Source organism: Oncorhynchus tshawytscha, linkage group LG06 (genome assembly GCF_018296145.1).
Source record: "Oncorhynchus tshawytscha isolate Ot180627B linkage group LG06, Otsh_v2.0, whole genome shotgun sequence".
Lineage (NCBI taxonomy): Eukaryota > Metazoa > Chordata > Actinopteri > Salmoniformes > Salmonidae > Oncorhynchus > Oncorhynchus tshawytscha.
Genome location: NC_056434.1, coordinates 50,011,297 through 50,033,051, shown reverse-complemented (window position 1 = coordinate 50,033,051; position 21,755 = coordinate 50,011,297). Strand labels below are relative to the sequence as shown.

The window sequence follows — 21,755 nt, the reverse complement described above, 5'->3', positions numbered from 1 at the left end:
GACAGATACTCCAATCTCTGATGTGAGCTTTGCAGCTCCTTCAGGGTTGTCTTCGGTCTCTTTGTTGCCTCTCTGATTAATCCCCTCCTTGCCTGGTCTGTGAGTTTTGGTGGATGGCCCTCTCTTGGCATGTTTGTTGTGGTGCCATATTCTTTCCATTTTTTAATAATGGATTTGATGGTGCTCCGTGGGATGTTCAAAGTTTCGGATATATTTGTATAACCCAACCCTGATCTGTACTTCTCCACAACTTTGTCCCTGACCTGTTTGAAGCGCTCCTTGGTCTTCATGTTGCAGCTTAATTGGTGGTGCCCCTTGCTTAGTGGTGGGGCCTTTCAGAACAGGTGTATGTATATATACTGAGATCATGTGGCAGGTCATGTGACACTTAAATAAAGTCCAACTGTGTGCAATCAAACTAATTATGTGACTTCTGAATTTAATTGGTTGCACCAGATCTTATTTAGGGGCTCCATAGCAAAAGGGGTGAATACATATGCACGCACCACTTTTCCATTTCAAATTTCTTTTTTTTAAAAGTCATTTTAAAAAGTAAATTTTTTTCATTTCACTTCACCAATTTGGACCACAAAATGTGTGTTTGTGTGTGTGTGTACATCTACCACTAACAGATTAGGGGGCAATTTCTGTTTTTTTGTGTCCCCACCTTGTTATCCAACATCCTCATCACCCACTGATTAACTTGTCATATAGCAGATTCAAATGCTTTGAGCTAGTAATATGTCAAAGAAATCCATTTAAATTACAGGATGTAATGCAACAAAATAGGAAAAACTCCAAGGGGGATGAATACTTTTGCAAGGGACTGTATGATGTTAGACTAAAACATAATAATTTCAAACCTTGCTGACGTTTGTATGCAATCACGTATCTCTCTATTATGCGTGGGAATACTTGGGAACAGATATCTTAAATAAAAATCAATTGGAGTTTATTTCCTGGTGTTTCTCCAGTCTTTCCACGCCAAGAGTGTGTAAAGCTGTCATCAAGGCTAAGGGTGGCTAATTTGTTAAAATATATTGTTTACCACTTTTTTGGTTACAACATGATTCCATATGTGTTATTTCATGTTTTTTATGTCTTCACTATTATTCTATAATGTAGAAAATAGTTCAATAAAGAAAACCCCTTGAATGAGTAGGTGTTCTAAAACTTTTGACTGGTAGTGTAAAAAGACTGGAAAAACACCAGGAAATCAACTCAAATAGATTTTTATTTAAGATATCTGTTCCCAAGTATTCCCAAGCATAATAGAGAGACACGTGATCGTATTGTTTTATTTTCCTTTGCTCAGCAAAACTGGGGGGCCAAATAAAACCACCCACGGGCCAAAGTCGGCCCACAGGCTGCCAGTTGGAGAAGCCTGCTGTGGACTATTTGTAGAAATTTAACCAACTGTGCAATTTGGTTTCTGTGTTTTTCGGAGCTTGCCATGTGGGATGGCGTATGCTAAAGAGACATAGCAGAAGACTTCTGATGTCTTGTGCTCACCCTTTCCCTTCGGGCAAGACTAGTCACACACACACACACACACAAGCATACACAGAGTTGTACATACAATAACCGGTTTATGAGGTATAAGAGCAACAAGAACATCTCTGTAATTGCCAATAATAATTTGCATACAGAAAGGTTGCAACCAGTGTATCATATAGCAAGTTAGTGCTTTACACCGTTTGTTTCAGCTTTCCTAAACTCTTTTTTTTGGCTATAGTTTTTTGCACCACCAGACACTTTGATTCGTGAGTGAAAAACTGCCTTAGGACTACAGTAGAACCTCAAAGATACAAACCTTAGATTTACCAACTGACCGGTCAAGCGAGCAGGCAATATTAACATGGATGTTTTTTTTGTTATCCCCCCCCCATAAAAAAAACACATTAAAACAATACACATTCATGTAAAATACGCAATTCATATGTTCTATAAATTGCAGTGTTTCTAACAACCTCCATTCGTGATCTGAGCTTCTACTGTCATTCATCTGTTTGTCCTCTGTATGATATTTTGACTTCGATCACAACCATGTCGTTGGTTTAGAAACAAATATTTTGCCAAAAGATCCCATAATGATAATAGTGTCTATACTAATACAATAAGAACTAGTTCCGCAAAGTACCATGTGTATAAAAGATTTGTATTAATTCCCGCTATATTCTGTTTATATTTGCACATCTATCAGCCCTGTGTGTATATTATACTGTATATATTACCATAAAACACGTTTTCTTTGTTTGCACTGTTCTGTCTGTGGATCTGCCCAGAAAGGGATGAGTTTTGCCTAATGTATTAAGTACATCAGAACAGCCATTTTGCATTCTTGCGTTGCATACTTAAATTGGCTATAAATAAGTCTTTAGGATATACTGACAGAGGTCAACTTCATTTATATTTCCCGTTAACATCTAAAGCTTGTCATTATTTGTCAGTCACCAAATATTGTACATTCCATGCCAAAAAAAGAGTACATTCACTATAATAAATAAAAAAATCCCATGATGAGCTTTGTGAAACGTGTATGTAGTTGTATTTCTTTGTTTTGTATTGTACAAAATTGTTTTATTTTCATTAAAGCGCTGATAGAATAGTGATCCACTCTTTCTTCGTGATTGTATCTGTATATGAACCTCTATACCTGATGCTGGAATTCACTGTCGATGGTAATACATATAGTTAATTCATAGCATTGTATTTAAGCAATAAGGCCCGAGGAGGTATGGTATATGGCTAATATACCGCGGCTAAGGGCTATTCTTATACACGACACAACGCGGAGTGCCTGGATACAGCCCTTAGCCGTGGTATATTGGCCATATTTCACAAACCTCCAAGGTGCCTTAATGCTACTATAAACTGTTTACCAACGTAATTAGAGAAGTAAAAATAACTGTTTTTTCATACCCATGGTCTGATATACCACAGCTGTCAGCCAATCAACATTCAGGGCTCGAACCACCCAGTTTATAATTGGTAGTAGGTAGTTACAGTACCACTTTTTCAGTACTGTGTTTCGCCACTGGAGGGCCACATGCAGTAGGTTCTTAGCACAGAATGTGCTGAAAGCTTTGTACAGTGCAGGAGGTCTGGAACTGAACTTGGACCGCAGGTCATCTGCACTTCACTCGAACAACCCTTATTTTCTGAAAATGGTTGTGGCTCATCAATGGTTATGTATCATTAATAGACTTATCAATTAATCAACAATCCATCAACACTGTAGGGCCAAACTTTGGTTTATTGAAGTGGTAATCTCAGGTCAGTTATGGCAATAGAGGCTTGTTATGTAATACTGTACAGGTTGTAGTCTGGGAGGAGGATGAGAAGGATAAGGTTTAACAGTGCTTTGTTGACCAGCAGTAACCCTTATGCCATCTCCTCAGGGATCACTGCTAATGGTCTGAGTCCTTTCTCTCCCTCTCTCTTATCTATTTCTCTCTCTCTCTCTCTCTGTCTCTCTCTGTCTGTGTGTGTGTGTCTCTCCCTCCTCTCTGTGTCTGTCTCTCCATCTCACACTCTCTCGCCTCGCTCCCTGATATCAACTCTGATAGAAACAAATTCCTGAATGGTTCTGACGACCCGTCTGTTGCGGTGAACAGTAAAGAATAGAAGGATGAGGAGGGAGAAACGAGCTAAAGGCTGTCTTTAAGCTATCTGATACAGACCTGGCTGTCTTTAAGCTATCTGATACAGACATGGCTGTCTTTAAGCTATCTGATACAGACCTGGCTGTCTTTAAGCTATCTGATACAGACTTGGCTGTCTTTAAGCTATCTGATACAGACCTGGCTGTCTTTAAGCTATCTGATACAGACCTGGCCCAGTGAAAGTGACATTCTAGCTTTCCCGTACAGTATAATTATCCTGGTTTGTAACTTGATAAAGTGAGGACAGGATTAGGATACCAAGAATAGGATATTGTGTCTATGAATGTACACAGGCCCGGGTTGTCAAACTTCTTACTGAGATTTTGCCCTCCTTTCTTTTTGGTGTGTCCAGTTCTAAATTAACTGTGATGTACACACCCACCCCTGGTTTGGTATGCGTGTTAGTGGCCAGGGTTGTAGTGTGTAAAATGTGTGTGCATATCATGTCTTAAACAGTATTTTAGTGTGTAATGTGTGGACACGTCCACAGGGACAGCAAATCACATTAGAGGTAATAATGTAATGACCGCTTAGCACACTTGACCTCCTCCGCCATTTAAAAAAATTATACCGCCGACATACGTAAGCTGTTAATTCTCTCTGCTGCACCGGCTCACACATCACGTCACAGTCTGTTCAGAGTGAAGAGAAGAAGGCGTGGGTCATTCCATGGCGTGAGAACCAACCTAAACAACAACACAATGGAAGCCATGATGTTCTAAGCAGGGCCAGGGACCTTCCAAATCCTCCCTCCCTCAGACCAGGGATAAAAGGGAAGAAGGTTCTAGTTCAGCACTACAGCGGCTCCATTGATCCTAGCAGTCACCACTTCCCTTCCCTCAGTCTGGCCCTCCCTGTATACGGCTGCCTGGCCTGCGGAGGAGGAGGCAGGGAAACGGAGTAGAGCTGCATCGATTCAAGCCGCCCATCATACAGGAGGCAGGGACTTACAGGAGGAGAACCTACCCAGCTAGGGCTGATGGGCTGGGGCTTGAGCGAGTGATTGAGTCACCCGATCGGCAGTCTCTTTACTGTCCACCTGCAGCCTGCACCTCCCCCCATCCTCCCATCCTCCTCCAGTCATTATTCTGGACCAGAGGGGGAGTACAAATACACAGAGAGGAGATAAGTGCCTGGGTGGAGCCCGTGGTGAAGAGAAGAGAGCTCTATACTGTGTGTGGGGAAAAGGAAAAATAAGCTGTCTTTAGCTTCAGGGTCCCTCTCTATCAGTGGTGTGGTGGTGTTGTTGTTGTTTTTTGTTGCTGATGCTGTTGCTGACGTGTGGGCCAGAGCAGATGGAGATTGAAAAGTCAGGACTGTGAATGATGCTCTGTTGAAAGGCGGAAGTGCTGTAATTGCCTGTTGAATCGACCAGTTCCTGGTCCATCTGCCTACCCTGCCCAACCCAGCTGATGTTGCTCTACCTCAGTCTGGCCATGGAGTCCAACGAGGATGGAGAGAATTGGAGGGAGGAGGAGAATGGAGAGAAGTGGATGGAGGACCAGTGGGAGAAATGGTACAGTAGTATTTATATACTGTAGAGTTAAACCAGGGTCACATTCATTAGGGTAAAAAGTAACAAAATGTTTTTCAAAGGATAACTAAAACAAGTGTTTACCAGACAAGCGTTTATTTGCCATAAAGGTCTAGACTTCCTGGAAGTGACGTACAGTAATGCTAATGTAAGAGAGCACACTTTTTCCTGTCTCTCTCGGGCCTTCATGCAAACCCCAATGCACACCTTTTTATTAAAGGGTTTAGAGCTTTTTGATGTCAGCACAGATGGTTGTCCACCTGGTTGTGCAACTGCCACCTACCATCAGGAGTATAAAAGCAGTACCTCACTAAGGTGAAAGTGTGACCAAGTCGTTTGTCTGCAGAGAGCGACACCCATGTGTTTACTCTCTCATTGATGTGTGTAAAACCGTGTCCTCTGCCCTTGGCTCTCAGAGATGTTGAGTGACGGCGTGGTTTGTTTTCTGTAGTGTGGTGTGATGCGGTGTGTATGTCGTGTCCTCAGGCTGACCCATGACATCAGCCTGGAGGAGTTTGAGGACGAGGACCTTTCTCAGGTCACAGAGATCACTGATGAGGCTGGAGCCAGCCTTAACTTCGACGACCTTGACTCTCAAGTAAGCTAATCTACATGTACACACACAGTTTCAAAGTGTCAAATGTGCTCGGATTGCAATTTTGCGACTTTTCTATTGGTCCATTAAGCCAGGCAAACTCAATCAAGCACAGATCAAGTATTTGAAATGATTTTGAATAGTATATGAACCCAGTGCACAGCGGGGTGCCAGCCTCAACTACGACAACCGGGATGACCAAGTAAGCTCCTCTGCACCAGTTTCCCCTCAACAAACTCCTCCCTCCCTTCTCCGACAACACACTGCCTGACTTCACTCTGTTGCAGTCCTGTTTTTCATAATATGAATATTCATAACAGAAGGTTGAGATATTGAGATAAATGTCGCTCCCCATTTGTATGCTTGATGTTATTTTGGGGCTGTCGCTGTGAGATAGTAGCCACAGCAGAAGCAGAAGAGGCAGTAGAATCCAGAGTTAGTAGTCCAAAGTCACTAATCAGATTAATGACTGCAGGCGGGGATGTTCTTGGTACACATGTGTTCCAGAGCCGAGTAGATTTTACATGCCACACGCCATTAAAGCCTGGCCATCGCATCACTGGCCTCCGCCTTCAGCCCTGCAGATATTCTACTCAACTAGCTGCTAGGGTGAACTGTCATTTTAGTATGAGTCAAACGGAGAACGTCAGACCATACATTAGCTCAGGGGAAGGTTGTATGACGTTGATGTACCGTACAGCAGGTCTGTGTGCATCTTAGTATTTTGTGGTTAAAGAAATGATTCCGTATTAACATTATCTTTAGATTTGACGTCAGTGTAAAGACAGTAAGGGTGTTACATGCTGCTGTTGTATACCTCACAGAACAGAACAGTAGCCTAGCTTTGCCTGTGTTTGTTTTCAGGGAGGTTTATCCTACTACAGTATGATTGAATTAGAATGGCATTACAGTGAGCATGAGCAGAGAACGAGCCATGGGCTCAGGCTGCTGATGTCATTGCCAGGCCGTGATTGACTGGCTCCCTCTCTGCTCTCCTCCTCCTCTTCCCCTCCCTTCCTTTTCTCCTCACTGAATCCTTTTCTCTCTCTCTCTCTCTCTCTCTCCACTCGCTCTCATTCTTGCTTTCTCCGCCTCCATCCCTCTCCCCCTCGACCTCACTGTATTATTCTCTCTCTATCTGCTGCAACACTGCTGCTTGGCTCTTCCCAGGACCATGTGACGTGGCCAGCCAGTAGCGAGGCGGGGAAGGCAGACGGGCGGGGGTTCAGGGAAGTGCAGGCGGAGATGCTCCACTTGGACCTGATCGATGCTGAGGGGGAGATCCAGGAGGAAGAGGAGCACTGGGGCCTGATCCATGGTTCCCTCGCCGACCACAGACTCAACCAGGAAGAGAGAGGGGCCGTCGTTCTAACTCCTATCAGACAGCAGCAGCCCAATGTGATAGAATTCAAATCTGCTGAACATCCAGTCGCTATGGATACGTACAGGCCCAAGAGACCCACCACACTAGCGCTGTTTCCACAGGTGCAGCCTCAGCCTCCTCAGCCTCCCAGGACTCAGGTGGGGACTGTTTATTTCTACCCTCTGTGATGACACGACATCATCACATCATCTGTTTGGTTCATATAATATTGGATTAGCTAGAGAACGGGATCTGTAAAGAGGCATTAAAGGGGCTGCTTCTATATCTTCCCTGGGATGACAGGCAGATCATGTACTGTATCATAGATCATATTAGGTTTGTTTGAAATATGAGATTCGATAGGATGGGATCTGTATAAGAGCAGTATGGAAGCTGGTAGCTTAAACGCAGCACCAATTTACAGTAGAGATCCTGCTTATTTTCTCCTCTGTTTTTACAGATCGTCTGTTTGGTTTAAATAATTAATGGGAGACCAGATAGAATGGTATCTATGTCGAGGCAGCATGCCTTACCCAGGCACCAATATAAATATGGATTCCCTTTTAATGTAATGTAAGCAATATGTCTACAGTGTGTATTTGTTAATGTCGTTAAATGGAAATATTTTCATTTCACATTTGCAGCCACTGTATACCAGAAAATCATAAAGCTGGGACGGTTGTGGTTCTCGATCGAAGCATTGTAACAGTAGAGGAAATGTTCATGTGTGTGATAATGAATGTGCTCTTTCGCTCTCGACGGAGCCCATGCTTACGACTGTGTTTGTGGCATGTGCTCCGTGTGACTGCTGTTCTGGATCTTTGCTGTCTGTAAACAGCGCACCCTTCTGTCCCTCTGTGAGTCTGTCGGCTTCGCCGCCAGCTGAATGGCATCAGACAGAGAAGGAAGGGTGTGTGTGCTCTGCTGACTAGGGATTACGATGGAAAGGACAGGTACATCAGTGTCAGTCCAAGGATAGGGCCGTTTACAATGGCAATCCTATGTAGAGTGTCTAAACGAGTGAGGATCTGTTCACTCGTCTTTCATCCATTGCATCCTCATGTTGATCTTTATAAAACGTCTTTGATCTTTCCCTCAGAATAGACCTCTTGCCAGAATTAGATTTTGTAGGTTATTATTTTGTAGTAAAAAAAAGGGGGTTATTATTGCTTGGATGCTTTGATACAGTCCAGTGAGCTTCAGACCTGTCTTCATTGAAGACGTATGCGACGGGGAGAGGGCTGTCATTTCTCTGGAGGAGATTTGGAATGATCTTAGTAATTGCCCACAATGCTCAGCACGGCCAAATACTCTACAGTCTCTAGTAGTAGAGTGCAGACTGCAGTTTGAATGTTTGACGGTTTCATCTTTTAACCTAAGCCATTGGTAGGATTATTGTAGTGTATGTACTGTATGTATGATATATGTACCCACCCAAACAACTCCACCCAGTTATAACTAGTTAAAATCAGGTGGAACCAGTTGAAACCGGTGATAATCAGACATAACCGCTTATAATCAGTTGTCACCAAAACATCAAGATGCTAAACAAGGAAATGTTTCAGAGAATCTGTTTCACAAGGACATTCACGAATGATGAGCACAATGTCTTTATGGCAGACTTCTGATTCAATTCAAAGAAGATCAGGATAAGGTGTGTGACCAGATGTCGGTTTGGATAAACTGCTACACTGACTGGTTAATCCTTACCCTGTCAAGGTCCCTTCCCATCAAATAACCTAACACCACATCCACTTTAGACTCAGACTCTGTCCGTCTGGCACTCTAGGCAGACTAAAGCAAATGCTAAAAAGTATTCAAAGGATTTTGAAAGTATGTGTTTTTGAACCCAGGTGTGGCCTGCGGAGGATAGAGGGAGGCCCGGGATGTTATTCCCCTCTAGGAGGTGTAATTCCTACTTCTGGCCCTGTCAGACCTGATCACGTGACTAACGTCTCTGTGTATGGCACCACAACACGACCTGACCTCAGAGCCATGCTGCTGCTCGTGGTCTCACGCTGTGTTGGGAAGGATTAGGCGAACTATGTTTCATGTCTCGCTCCTACTCTGTCTGAGTGTTAGCCTGGTACAGATGACAGAGACACTTGAGCTGAAGGACTGGGGAAACAGGTAGTGAAAGCTTGATTCAGATATTCTGGTCCCAGATCTGTTTGTGCTGTAGCAAGGCTTATTTTCACAGTCCTTGAGATTACATCCCCCCTCAAGATCAAGTGACTATAGCAGGGCTCTCCAACCCTGTTTCTGTAGGTTTTAGCTCCAAACCTAGTCTAGCGCCCCTGATTCTAGTAATAGTTAGCTGGTTGATAAACTGAATCAGGTTAGTTACAACTGGGGCGGAGTGAAAACCGACAGGAGGCTAGCTCTCCAGCAACAGGGTTGTAGAGCCCTGCTCTATACTATATCACACCCACTCAGATTTCTAATGTGATCAAGGTGAACGATTACTTAGAAACTTTAGCCCCTTTGTTGAGACAAAAAAAACGGATTAGTTTGATTGTGAACAACATCTGCCAGCCATATGTCACCATGGCTGTTGCCGTCACTATGTGTCCCACCTTGTTACATCACGCTGTTGTGATGGATGGGTTGAGCCGTGTGTGTGTGTATGCTTGAGAATGTATGTAAGCTGCATTGGCCACACGTGTACGTAGGTGCATGGCCAATGCAGCTTATGGCGCACACGGCAGTTCAATTATCATTACAGTCATCACGGTTAGTTATTTGGGCTGAACACTTTTCTGACAATTAGGCTATTAGACGTGATGATACTACTCTAAACTATGCCGGTGCCATGTTGCCTGAGGCCTGAAGAGACCTGAATCTCTCAGAGCAATATGACTGATTATGGTGGTGTCGTGAATCGGATTACACAGTGGATGGTTATCAGTTGCCGGGGTTGGTTACTGTGGACAGGAGGCCAAGGGGGAGGGTGAAGTGTACCAAAGTTTGTGAAGCTACATGAGGAGTAACCTTACCTGAGACCCAAAGACTTCAACCAAAGGGATAACAGCTACCAAAACGATAACACAGTCTTGATAAACAGTCAGTCCCATGAATTCCAAAATGTCTTATTTTCATTTCATAAATAGAACTTGGAGCATTTCAACATCAAACCGTTCTATCAACACAAACCCGACGCACCAAAGAAACACACACACACACCTACACACAGTTTCGCTCTCCTCCAGTTCCTGGCCACGGTAACCATGGTAACAGAGCCAGTTCCAGTGCCCAGCAGCAGCTGCATCACGACTGTGAGTCAGCATCATCACTGTGAATGGTCTCTATGACAGTGTGCTGCTGTGTAGTGTAACAGTCTTGACTTCCTCTTTATTGGCTAGCTCCTGATTCCTCTTCCTGGCAGCCGGATCAAATTGTGATGGTATGTGAGATGATGTCATCGGGGCTTGGTGAAGCCAGCAACCATATATTTAGATGGCTGTGATCTTGTGTTACCGTAGTCCAAAGCCTCGTTCATCACTTGGCTGCAGGAAGCCTGGAACAGAGGCTAGGACTGGGTAGATGTGATTGACAGCTGAGACAAGTCATTGATCATAGAGCTGCTTGGCTAGAAAAGGGCTGTGGACTGACTGGGCTGGACTGTGTGGTAATAATAGAGAATAGAGAACAGCCGTCTTCTTAGGCAGAACAACCACTCATGCGTTTTAACAGCCACTCCTTTGTGTGTGTGTGTGTGTGTGTGTGTGTGTGTGTGTGTGTGTGTGTGTGTGTGTGTGTGTGTGTGTGTGTGTGTGTGTGTGTGTGTGTGTGTGTGTGTGTGTGTGTGTGTGTGTGTGTGTGTGTGTGTGTGTGTGTGTGTGTGTGTGTGTGTGTGTGTGTGTGTGTGTGTGGACATGTCTAACTATTCTTGTGGGGACCAGAAGTCTAATGCTATTTCTATGGGGTTTAGGGTTAAGGTTATAATTAGGGTTAGAATTATGTTTAGGGTTAGGAGCTAGGGTTCATTTGAGGGTTAGGTTTTTAGGTTAGGGTTAAGGTTAAGGTTGGGGTTAGGGTAAGGGTGAGAGTACAGGTTAGGTTTAGGGTTAGGGGTTTGGGAAAATAGGATTTTGAATGTGACTGAATTGTGTGTCCCTACAAGGTTAGCTGTACAGACTGTGTGTGTACACACACTCTTAAAGGGTGATGTAAAGTTGATCAAATAAAAGTTACATCTAACTATCTTTCTCTCCTCTCTCACTCTTCCTATCTCTCTATCTTTACCTCTCTCTGTCTGTAATATTGTTGTAGGACAAGGATACAATTAACAACAACTCATTTGGAAAGAAGGACACATGGAAGGAGAATCTGTCAAACTCAAACTCCTCCTCCCCCCACATAACAGGTGAGAATGGGATATTCACTGGTTTAAACCATATACTATACATGTGTACAGTACTTTCTTGTGAGAGTAATACCAACATTAACTTTGAACAAGGCAGCAACGTTTCTGTCGGCAGAAGTGGAAGCGTTTAGAAAATGACAACTTTCAGTGGCATTTTTCTCGATATTTTCATTTCATTTGTGTCAATGTGCACAATGTAATTGCACATATGTCAACACTACAGTACAGTATTTTATTCAACTCCAATCCGCTAATCCCTTCATAAGGTGACCCTGACATGAACACTCACAGTCACAATCCTTCAAATGTTCAAGAAATAGAAAATATTAAAAGCCCAACATCTTCGGCGTTCTCATACTTCAGTATGATACATACAATAAGAACATGTTGGCCAGGAAACCCAACAAATGGCTCTCATCCTGTAACTCTTTTCCATGCAGCATGGATACTGTTTACTGTAGCTACATCCCTTATGATCATTCAGCAGTTTGAGGCCTAGTTAATCATCTTTTGTTTTTGCTTGTGCTGTTGTTTTGTTTGTGTGTGTTAAAGGCGATCTGACACCCACTAATGAGCAGGTCAACGATGAGTCTAAAGTCCAGCAGCACAACGATGGCTCTGTGGCCAAACAACCCCAACACAGAGGTAGAGTACCAGAGAAGGCAGTCAAGGCATACAGCAAGGACTACTCCACGTTCATCTCACATGGACCGACAGAATCACGGGGCAGGCGGCGTGATGCAAAGCAGCGGGATAAGAAGTCCTCCACTGCTCCACACAACCGGACGACAGCAGCAAAGCCGAAAGCAGACAGCGTGAGAGACAAAGCTGTGGATGGGGATAGGGATGAGAGCAGGGGGCGAGGAGGACAGGGGCATGGGCGGGGGTGCTGCAGTGAGGAGGAGCGCCAGCCAGAAGCCACGGAGGAGATCTACCTGACACCGGTACACCAGAAGAACACAGACACTGACCGTCCAGACTCTGACCGTCCCTTCCTGTCTCAGAGCAGCGAGGGCAATCGCATGTCAATCAGCTCTGACGCGGAGGGACCCCCAGCGTACACAAACACTGCCCTCCCCAACCGAACAAACCCCTCTATCAGCGAGGAGGACGAGGTCTACCTGCACCCCCCTGCACCTCCTCCACGTTCCTTCTCCATCTCCTCATGCTTTAGGCCATCTGACAGTGAGGGAGGGGAGCGGGAAAGGGGGTTGTGGGACAGGGTCTCTAAGTCTAGCTCTAAGGGTGAGTCGGGGGCCCTGCGGACTGCACACGCTCAGAGCTCAGAGGCCGACGGCCTCTCCTATGACTCTGTTAAGTACACCCTAGTGGTGGACGAGCATGCCAAGTTAGAACTGGTGAGCTTGAAGCAGTGCTACCAGAGCTACAGTGATGAAAGCGACACAGAGACGGTATATGAGTCAGCCAACGAGGAAGAGGACTATGAGGTGGATCACAGCGAGCTGAAGAGAGAAAGGAAGTCATCACGTCTGTCGAGGGCTTCTTCGTCCTCTGAGGCAGGAGTTGGCGGGGGACCTCGAACACACAAGTTCCGCAATGTGTTTGTGAACAGACATTTACACTCTTCTGGTGAGTTTTGTGTGGCTGGCTGCTGCCAATTACCCTATTTTCCCCCTGAGGCAGACCTGGCTCAGGATAATGCTCATACTCAATTGTGTTGTAAATTCATTGAAACCATGTTTACCTTTCTGAAGACAAAGAGCTGAACTTACTTTCTTAATTCAAAGGAATTACAGAAGTTAGAATGCCCCATTTAACATGATTGAAAGACACTAAATTCAGCAAAGTTACTCCTGTATGGAACTCTCGTTTTGGCACTTTGTTATTCCATTTTTATCACAATGACCTAAAGCTCCTCTCCTGCCTTGTGTCCTCCAGGTGCGGAGTCCTTTGGCCTGTTCTCCTGTGTGTTGGATGGAGTAGAGCAAGAGCAGAGCCACAGAGCTGTGTTTAGGTGAGACGTTGTACGGTTTTACTCTTTATAAAAACTTGGTTTATATAAAAACTCATGAACAAGCCATTATAAATGAGTTATCCGTAAGTGATAATCAACGACGAGCGTTCTATGGAAAAAGTTACATTATTTGCCAGAGAGTGCATAGAGCCACGGCAGCTAGCCTAGTGGTTAAGAGCGTTGGTCCAGTAACTGAAACTTCACTGATTTGAATCCCCAAGCTGACTACGTGAAAAATCTATCGATGTGCCCTTGAGCAAGGCACATAACCATAATTGCTCCTGCAGGTCGTTTAGGATAAGATCATCTGGTAAATGACATGTATATATATTTATACCACAGCGTTGATGAATACTGGCTCTGATTAGTTAGAAGAGCATTATAGAATGGACAATAAAAGCATATTTAACCATATAACGGAACAGTTGGAAAAGATATCGGGACACCTTGCAATCACGACACAATAAGCACCTACACATGCAAACAGTACAAAGTTACAGAAAGCTAAACCAACAACCGAACAAACCGAAATTGGATACAATGTAAAAGCAGGTCCAACGAGGAAAAAACTTAGCTAACTAGCTAGCATTGATTTGTTTTGCAGGGAGCATCTGATCACCTTATCGTGGTGAGTGATGAACACGAATCCTACTGTTGCAGTCTTGAGGCATGTGGAGCTACAGTTGAAATCGGAAGTTTTTCACAATTCCTGACATTTAATCCTAGTAAAAATTCCCTCTTAGGTCAGTTAGGATCACCACTTTATTTTAAGAATGTGAAATGTCAGAATAATATTAGAGAGAATCATTTATTTCAGCTTTTATTTCTTTCATCACATTCCCAGTGGGTCAGAAGTTTACATACGCTATATTAGTATTTGGTAGCAATGCATTTAAATTGTTAAACTTGGGTCAAATGTTTCGAGTAGCCGTTCCACAAGCTTCCCACAGTAAGTTGGGTGAACTTTGGCCCATTCCTCCTGACAGAGCTGGTGTAACTGAGTCAGGTTTGTAGGCCTCCTTGCTCGCACACGCTTTTTCAGTTCTGCCCACAAATGTTCTATTGGATTGAGGTCAGGGCTTTGTGATGGCCACTCCAATATCTTGACTTTGTTGTCTTTAAACCATTTTGCCAGAACTTTGGAAGTATGCTTGGGGTCATTGTCCATTTGGAAGACCCATTTGCGACCAAGCTTTAAATTCCTGACTGATGTCTTGAGATGTTGCTTCAATATACGCACATAATTTTATTTCCTCATGGTGCCATCTATTTTGTGAAGTGCACCAGTCCCTCCTGCAGCAAAGCACCCCCACAACATGATGCTGCGACTCCCGTGCTTCATGGTTGGGATAGTGTTCTTCGGCTTGCAAGCCTCCCCCTTTTTCCTCCAAACATAACGATGGTCATTATGGCCAAACAGTTCTATTTTTGTTTCATAAGATTAGAGAACATTTCTCCAAAAAGTATGATCTTTGTCCCCATGTGCAGTTGCAAGCCGTAGTCTGGCTTTTTTATGGCGGTTTTGGAGCAGTGGCTTCTTCCTTGCTGAGCGGCCTTTCAGGTTATGTCGATATAGGACTCGTTTTACTGTGGATATAGATACTTCTGGACCTGTTTCCTCCAGCATCTTCACAAGGTCCTTTGCTGTTGTTCTGGGATTGATTTGCACTTTTCGCACCAAAGTACGTTCATCTCTAGGAGACAGAACGCATCTCCTTCCTGAGCGGTATAATGACTGCTTGGTCCCATGGTGTTTATACTTGCGTACTATTGTTTGCACAGATGAACGTGGTATCTTCAGGCATTTGGAAATTGCTCCCAAGGATGAACCAGAATTGTGGAGGTCTACAATTTTTTTTCTGAGGTCTTGGCTGATTTCTTTTGATTTTCCCATGATGTCAAGCAAAGAGGCACTGTTTGAAGGTAGGCCTTGAAATACATCCACAGGTACAACTCCAATTGACTCAAATTATATCAATTAGCCTATCAGAAGCTTCTAAAGCCATAACATCATTTTCTGGAATTTTCCAAGCTGTTTATAGGCACAGTCAACTTAGCGTGTGTACACTTTTGGCCCACTGGAATTGTGATACAGTGAATTATAAGTGAAATAATCTGTCTGTAAACAATTGTTGTAAAAATGACTTGTGTTATGCACAAAGTAGATGTCCTAACCAACTTGCCAAAACTATAGTTTGCGAACAAGAAATTTATGGAGTGTTTGAAAAATGAGTTTTAATGACTCCAACATAAGTGTATGTAAACTTCCCTACTTCAACTGTATGCTGTCAAATACTCCCACAGTTCTAGACTAATTTGACCAGTTGTTTTCAGCAAATTATATTTTTTTATTTGGTTGTCATATTGGCAGGTTTGTAGCAAAAAACTATTTAGCTAGCTTCTAGCCTAGTGTTTGATATGTATTGAGATCTCCTTGTAATGACCAGTGCCGAATGTCCTGAGAAGAAGGCAAACTTTCCTAGCTATGCCAGGCAAAATCTAGCGTTTTCAGCTCATTGTCATGGATGTATCCAAATGAATGTCAATAGAAAACAGCTACTTTGCTGTTATTCTGGCTGAAGAGGTCGTGACTGTGTTAGCTGTAGCTAGCTAGCAAGCAAGGGATAGTGTAGTGGTCTAAGGCACTGCATTGCAGTGCTAGCTGTACCACTAGAGATTCTGGGTTTAAGTCCAGGCTCTGTCACAGCTGGCCACGACCGGGAGACCCATGGGGTCAATTGCACAATTGTTTCTGGTTTAGGGGAGGGTTTGGCCGGCAGGGATATCCTCGTCCCATCGTGCTCTAGCGACTCCTGTGGTTTGCTGGGCGCATGCATGCTGACATGTTGTACGGTGTTTCCTCCGACACATTGGTGCAGCTGGCTTCCGGGTTGGGTAAGCAGTGCAGCTTGGCAGGGTCGTGTTTCGGAGGATGCATGGCTCTCGACCTTTGCCTCTCCTGAGTCCATACGGAAGTTGCAGCAATGGGACAAGACTGTAACTACCAATTAGATATCCCAAAGTTTGGGAGTAACAAGTAAATACATTTTTCCGTTGATATCTTCATTTATATAGGCAAACTTTCTAATTTTTTGGTTGCTAGAGACGCCATCCAGTCGTTCATTCGATTAGTTCATTCATTCTTTATGTTCCGTTGCCATCCTGCTGCTGGCAGCGTTCTTATCCCGCTAACACAGTCATGACCTCTGCAGCCAGAATAACAGCAAAGTAGCTGTTTTCTATTGACATTCATTTGGATACATCCATAACAATGAGCTGATAATGACCAATTTTGCCTGGCATATAGCTAGGATAGTTTGCCTTCTCGTCAGGACACTCGACGCTGTTCATTACAAGGAGATCGGATTGCATCAAACACTAAGCTAGAAGCTAGCTAAATAGTTTGTTGCTAGCAAACCTGCCAATATGACAACCAAATTCTAAAAATATCAGTTGTTGAAAACAGCTGGTCAAACTTGAAACGTGGGAGGATTTGACAGCACTTGCGTGCAACAGTAGCCGGGACCAGAGGAATTCATGTTTATCACTCTCCACATCATGAGATGTACCCAAAAAATGTAAATTCATGTTTATCACTCATGACGTTAGGTCATGAGATGTACCCAAAAATGTGTCTCTGCAAAAAGAAATCAATGCTAGCTAGCTACGTTTTTTCCTTGTTGGACCCGCGTTTACAATGTATCCAACTTCAGCTTGAGTGGTTTGAGTTTGAGTGGTTGTTTGTAGCAAGTATGTATCTGCGCTTATTGTGCCATGATTGCAAGGTGTCCCAACATCTTTTCCAACTGTCCCGATATATTTTCCAACTGTCCCATCTGGTTTAAATGTCCACTCTTGAATGCCCTTCCAGCCAATCATAAACGACTATTCAACAATGCTATGGTATAAAATTATTGGAATTACTTTGTCTTGGGCCTAACAATACCGTGCCAATATATCCCCTCCAAATACCGGCTCAAGCCCTAGAATGGACTTCTAGCCAATCAGAGACGAGTACTCAACAACGCTGTGATATAAATATTTATAAATGCTTGAAGCAATCTTACACAGGGTCCTCCTTCAAGTACCGACAAACACATTAGAGATTCATTACATGGACTAATATCAAACATAACATCATAGTGGTCAGTGTGATTAACACCTCTTTAAGCAAGATATTGCAAAACACACTTTGTAAATACATTTGATTGATTTATTGATTGAATGATTAACCATGCTGTCTGTGTGATTAACAGGTTTGTCCCTCGCCATAGCGATGAGCTGGAGCTAGAAGTGGACGACCCTCTGCTTATGGTGGTTCAGGCTGATGATCTGTGGTGTAAGGCCTACAACATGAGAACTGGGGCCTGTGGCATCTTCCCTGCCTACTACGCTGCCAAGGTCACCCAGGAACCCATCAAAGGTATCAAATATGGTTTACACTGTTTATGATGGTTTATTTAATCCATTAGACAGGCTTTGAACACAGCAAGGGTACTGTCATCAATACACTTTGGGCATCAGTGTTTGGTTATAGGATCAATATAGACATTCTATGAAATGCATTCAATTCATTAGCCTGAGTGCAAGTCTGTGCCCTCTTGCCAACTCCTTGTCCCTTATTGTCATGCCAAACATGTTTGCCCATAGGAGTTGGCATTTTGGCAAGAGAGTTCAAACAGTATAGGATGGATAGGCTCTTTAAATAGCCTGATTTGGCTTTGAATGAACCTCTACTGAATAATATGCTGACAAATAGAACTCTAAGTGTGTCTTTGCCCTTGCCTTTGTCTTACCCTATCTCCGTTAGATAACAAAGATGACTGGGTAGACAGGTTCCGAGTGAAGTTCCTGGGTTCTGTTAACGTACCCTACCACAAAGGCAACGATGTGCTTTGTGCTGCTATGCAAAAGGTACAGTATCCGCCCCCCCAGGTGGTGTGTTGGGGTTGGTAATCTAAACCATAATTTCACAATCCTCAATTGGAAGAACAACACAGACGGAAGGGGATTAGGCAGCCTATTGTACTTACAGCAAAGTCTGAGAACGGACTGGCTTCTTTAAAACCTGAGTGGACATGCTGACGTGCACGTGTAAGCAATCAAGCTGTGCTATTGTTTTCATCAACAGGTTGCTAACAACCGCCGGATGACCATGCAGCCCCCCTCTGCATGTATTCTGGAAATCAACCTGAAGGGGGTGAAAATCATTGTGCAAGATGAATGTAGGACCTCAGAAAGAGTATGTCCTCTCTTATACACTCAAATGCCCTTTTTATTGATATCCGTGTTCACAATGCCTCACTCTTATTAGTTTATGCATCCGTGTTCAAGGCCTATGTAGATACACATTTCTCATTTCGATTAGCTAGATACAGGTTGTGATAAGGAAGGTTCCAGTCAGACCAAAGTTAATCCTGAAAGTCATACATTAGTCATAGTCCCTCATGCGTTTGTCATACATTGGAAAATACAAGTCTGGAGTATTTCTGTAGGCATGGAAAATACAGTATAACTAGACCTTTTCAAAGCAGGGTTCAAACAAGGTTCAAAACGAGGTTAAGTATGACTAGATCTTTTCAAAACAGTCTTGGGTGGAAAGCAGCAGTCATTTAGCAGGGTGGACATTTCCCTCATGGGATACTGTGGTCCTGTGGTCGGTGGCATAACCCCTCTTGCATAATGACCACTTAGACTTAAGACTTTTTAATCCTCCTCACTCGTGGTTCCACCCGTGTGTCCCATTGGACTGGCTTACTGTATGAGTACACTCTCAGACACAGACGATAGGGTCTGAGCCTAACATTATGTTCTGTTCTTACTGAGGTGTGGTGTATGGTGTGGTGTGGCCTGAGAGTCAGTCTGTTTCTGCTCTCTTGACAACTCTTTATTGAATTGCCATGGCAAGCATGAGCGGAAACAGGCTGGGACCCAGGCTACGCTAGTATGATGCATTCGCTCAGGCCCAACAACTACTCTACCCATAGAAATAGAATTAGCACATTCTATAAGTACTCTCTAATTCTATGACATCACATGCTAGTGCAGGAACTCACCGTGACTATCTCTCATCTCTATGTATATTTTCACAGGGGGATAAGTGCTTTCACTTTTTTCAGCTTAAGAACATCTCCTTTTGCGGCTGTCACCCAAAACATAACAAGTGAGTAAATGACACGTACTTAACTAAGGAAGTCATTCAACTCCAGGCTACAGGCCTATAAATACCACATCAGATTGATGGCCACCTTACCCACTTGGCAAAAACTGGTTCAATCAACTTTCCATGTCATTTCAACCCCCCAACGTGGGAAACTGATTGGATTTGCACAGTCATCAACGAAAGGGAATTTCTTCTTTTTCACTTTGAACTTTTAACCTAAATCCAATGACATGGTTCAATTTTTTGTTGATTCCATGTTGAATCCATGTTCGTTGACAACTCAACCAAATGTAAATCAAAACTGAAGTCTGTGCCCAGTGGGCAACTTATTTTAACAAAAATTAAAAGAGCTGTTTCTCAAGGGCAGAAAGACTAGCAAGTAGCAGCTACTGTATCTGGAGCAGGTTGTACCACATCTCTCCCATTGATTCCAGGTATTTTGGATTCATCACCAAACATCCTGATCACCAGAGGTTTGCTTGCCATGTGTTTATGTCAGACGACTCCATGATGCCTCTGGCTCAGTCTGTTGGGTAAGCTCTCTAGCGTTTCTCTCTCCTCCTTTCTCTCTACCACTCATCTCTTCTTGCTATCCAAATACGCTCATGAATATGAACATCATACTGCTTATAATAATACATCTTTCTAGTCACAAACTGCTACTCACTATTTGTACCTAACCCCTCTTTTGTTGTTCCTACCTATAGGAAAGCCTTCCAATTGTACTACAAGGAAACGGTGGGCTACTCATGCCCAACGGAGGACATCTTCATTGAGTAGCTTTCTTCTCGCTATAGTACATTTCTCCAATGTTGTGTCATGATGAAACAACTTGCATTGGTGGATTACTGCATTGAATGGTAACTAACTTATAGTAATATTGATCTGTCACACAGGTCTACTTGGTGCGGTCTTCCTATTCACTGTCGTGTTTCCACAGCACAAACAGAAATACCCAAACTAAAGCATTACCAATCCTATCCAAAAGAGCAAACATGTATCTTCCTTAAAAAAAAAGAAGAAGGTAATTGACCAAAAGTACAGTACTTTTAAATGTAAAGTGTGCAGCCAAATTTAAGGACCCGCACTATAGTACAGAAAATCCCAAAAGTAGTTACAGATTTCAGATCTAATTCAATATCACACTCAAAATCAAGATAGAATATGTTTCTATGTGTGTGGCTTCACAAGCAATTCCAAATGATATGAGATCACGATATCAAGTCACCTGGAAACCTTGTCTTTGCACAGAGGACGACAGAGAGGCAGTGATTTCAATCTGTCCGTATGTGTCCCTGGACTGTTTTTAAAATCACACTGTGTTTGATTTCAGAATCAGTTAGTATGTATGTTGGATGGGAAAGTGTATTAATGGATTAATGGTCCCCATCACATCATAACAGGCTTTAAATGAAGTCCCGTTCATCATTCTCACCAATGAACTCTGACTAGGGCCTGTCATCTATCTTCCAATACCAAAAAGGTGAATTCACTTTTATTTTTCTCTTAAATGTGACTCCGTACAGCCAATGGCCATGTCCGCTTTAGGCTTGTGGATTTGACAACTCTTAACGCAGTTCCACCTCTGACACCTCCAAAACAACTGCTATGCGGATGTCGGCCAAAGCGGATATGATTTAATAGAGCCCATACTCCTACTGTAACTGCGCCTCCCAACTCTATGTAAAACAATATTTTTGGCCCAAATTGTAAGGTGGGATTCCTGTATAAGGAAAATACTTTAATAAATACGATCTTGGAATCACTGTGGTCTTTCCACTTTAAAAGTCACCCAGAAGGCATGTGTTCTAAAATCATGTTTTCAAACCACAAGTAGTGCCTATTTTCTAATTATTGTGGTTACTGTATACATGATGTATTTCCTTTTTATTTGAGAAGGTTATCCTGGCACTGTGGGACAGATGTAATACCTGTACAATATAAATATGCTGTTTGTAAATGAAATGTCCTACAGTTAGTTTGATCAAACCGGGTGTGTATTGCATGATATCAATGTCAAACAAAACATTGTAAAGAAAAAAACACAGGATGTCAATTCTTGTCATTAAATGTGAAGGTGTTTACATCCTCTCT

At 43.2% G+C, this 21,755-nt stretch overlaps 1 protein-coding gene across 2 annotated transcripts; it reads left to right on the top strand.

The window, feature by feature from the left end:
- Positions 1-4,314: 4,314 nt before the first annotated feature.
- On the top strand, positions 4,315-21,727 carry mapk8ip1a (mitogen-activated protein kinase 8 interacting protein 1a). Of its 2 annotated transcripts, none has more exons than XM_024424113.2 (12): positions 4,315-5,181; positions 5,686-5,797; positions 6,965-7,315; positions 11,430-11,523; positions 12,076-13,113; positions 13,423-13,498; positions 17,755-17,921; positions 18,309-18,412; positions 18,630-18,740; positions 19,591-19,661; positions 20,096-20,194; positions 20,369-21,727. In XM_024424113.2, exons 1-12 carry the CDS (start codon positions 5,078-5,080, stop codon positions 20,439-20,441), a joined length of 2,400 nt encoding a protein of 799 aa, XP_024279881.1. In that variant the 5' UTR covers positions 4,315-5,077; the 3' UTR covers positions 20,442-21,727. The 2 variants fall into 2 exon arrangements, with proteins under 2 accessions (XP_024279881.1, XP_024279882.1); XM_024424114.2 differs by having other exon boundaries at positions 5,651-5,797.
- Positions 21,728-21,755: the final 28 nt, after the last annotated feature.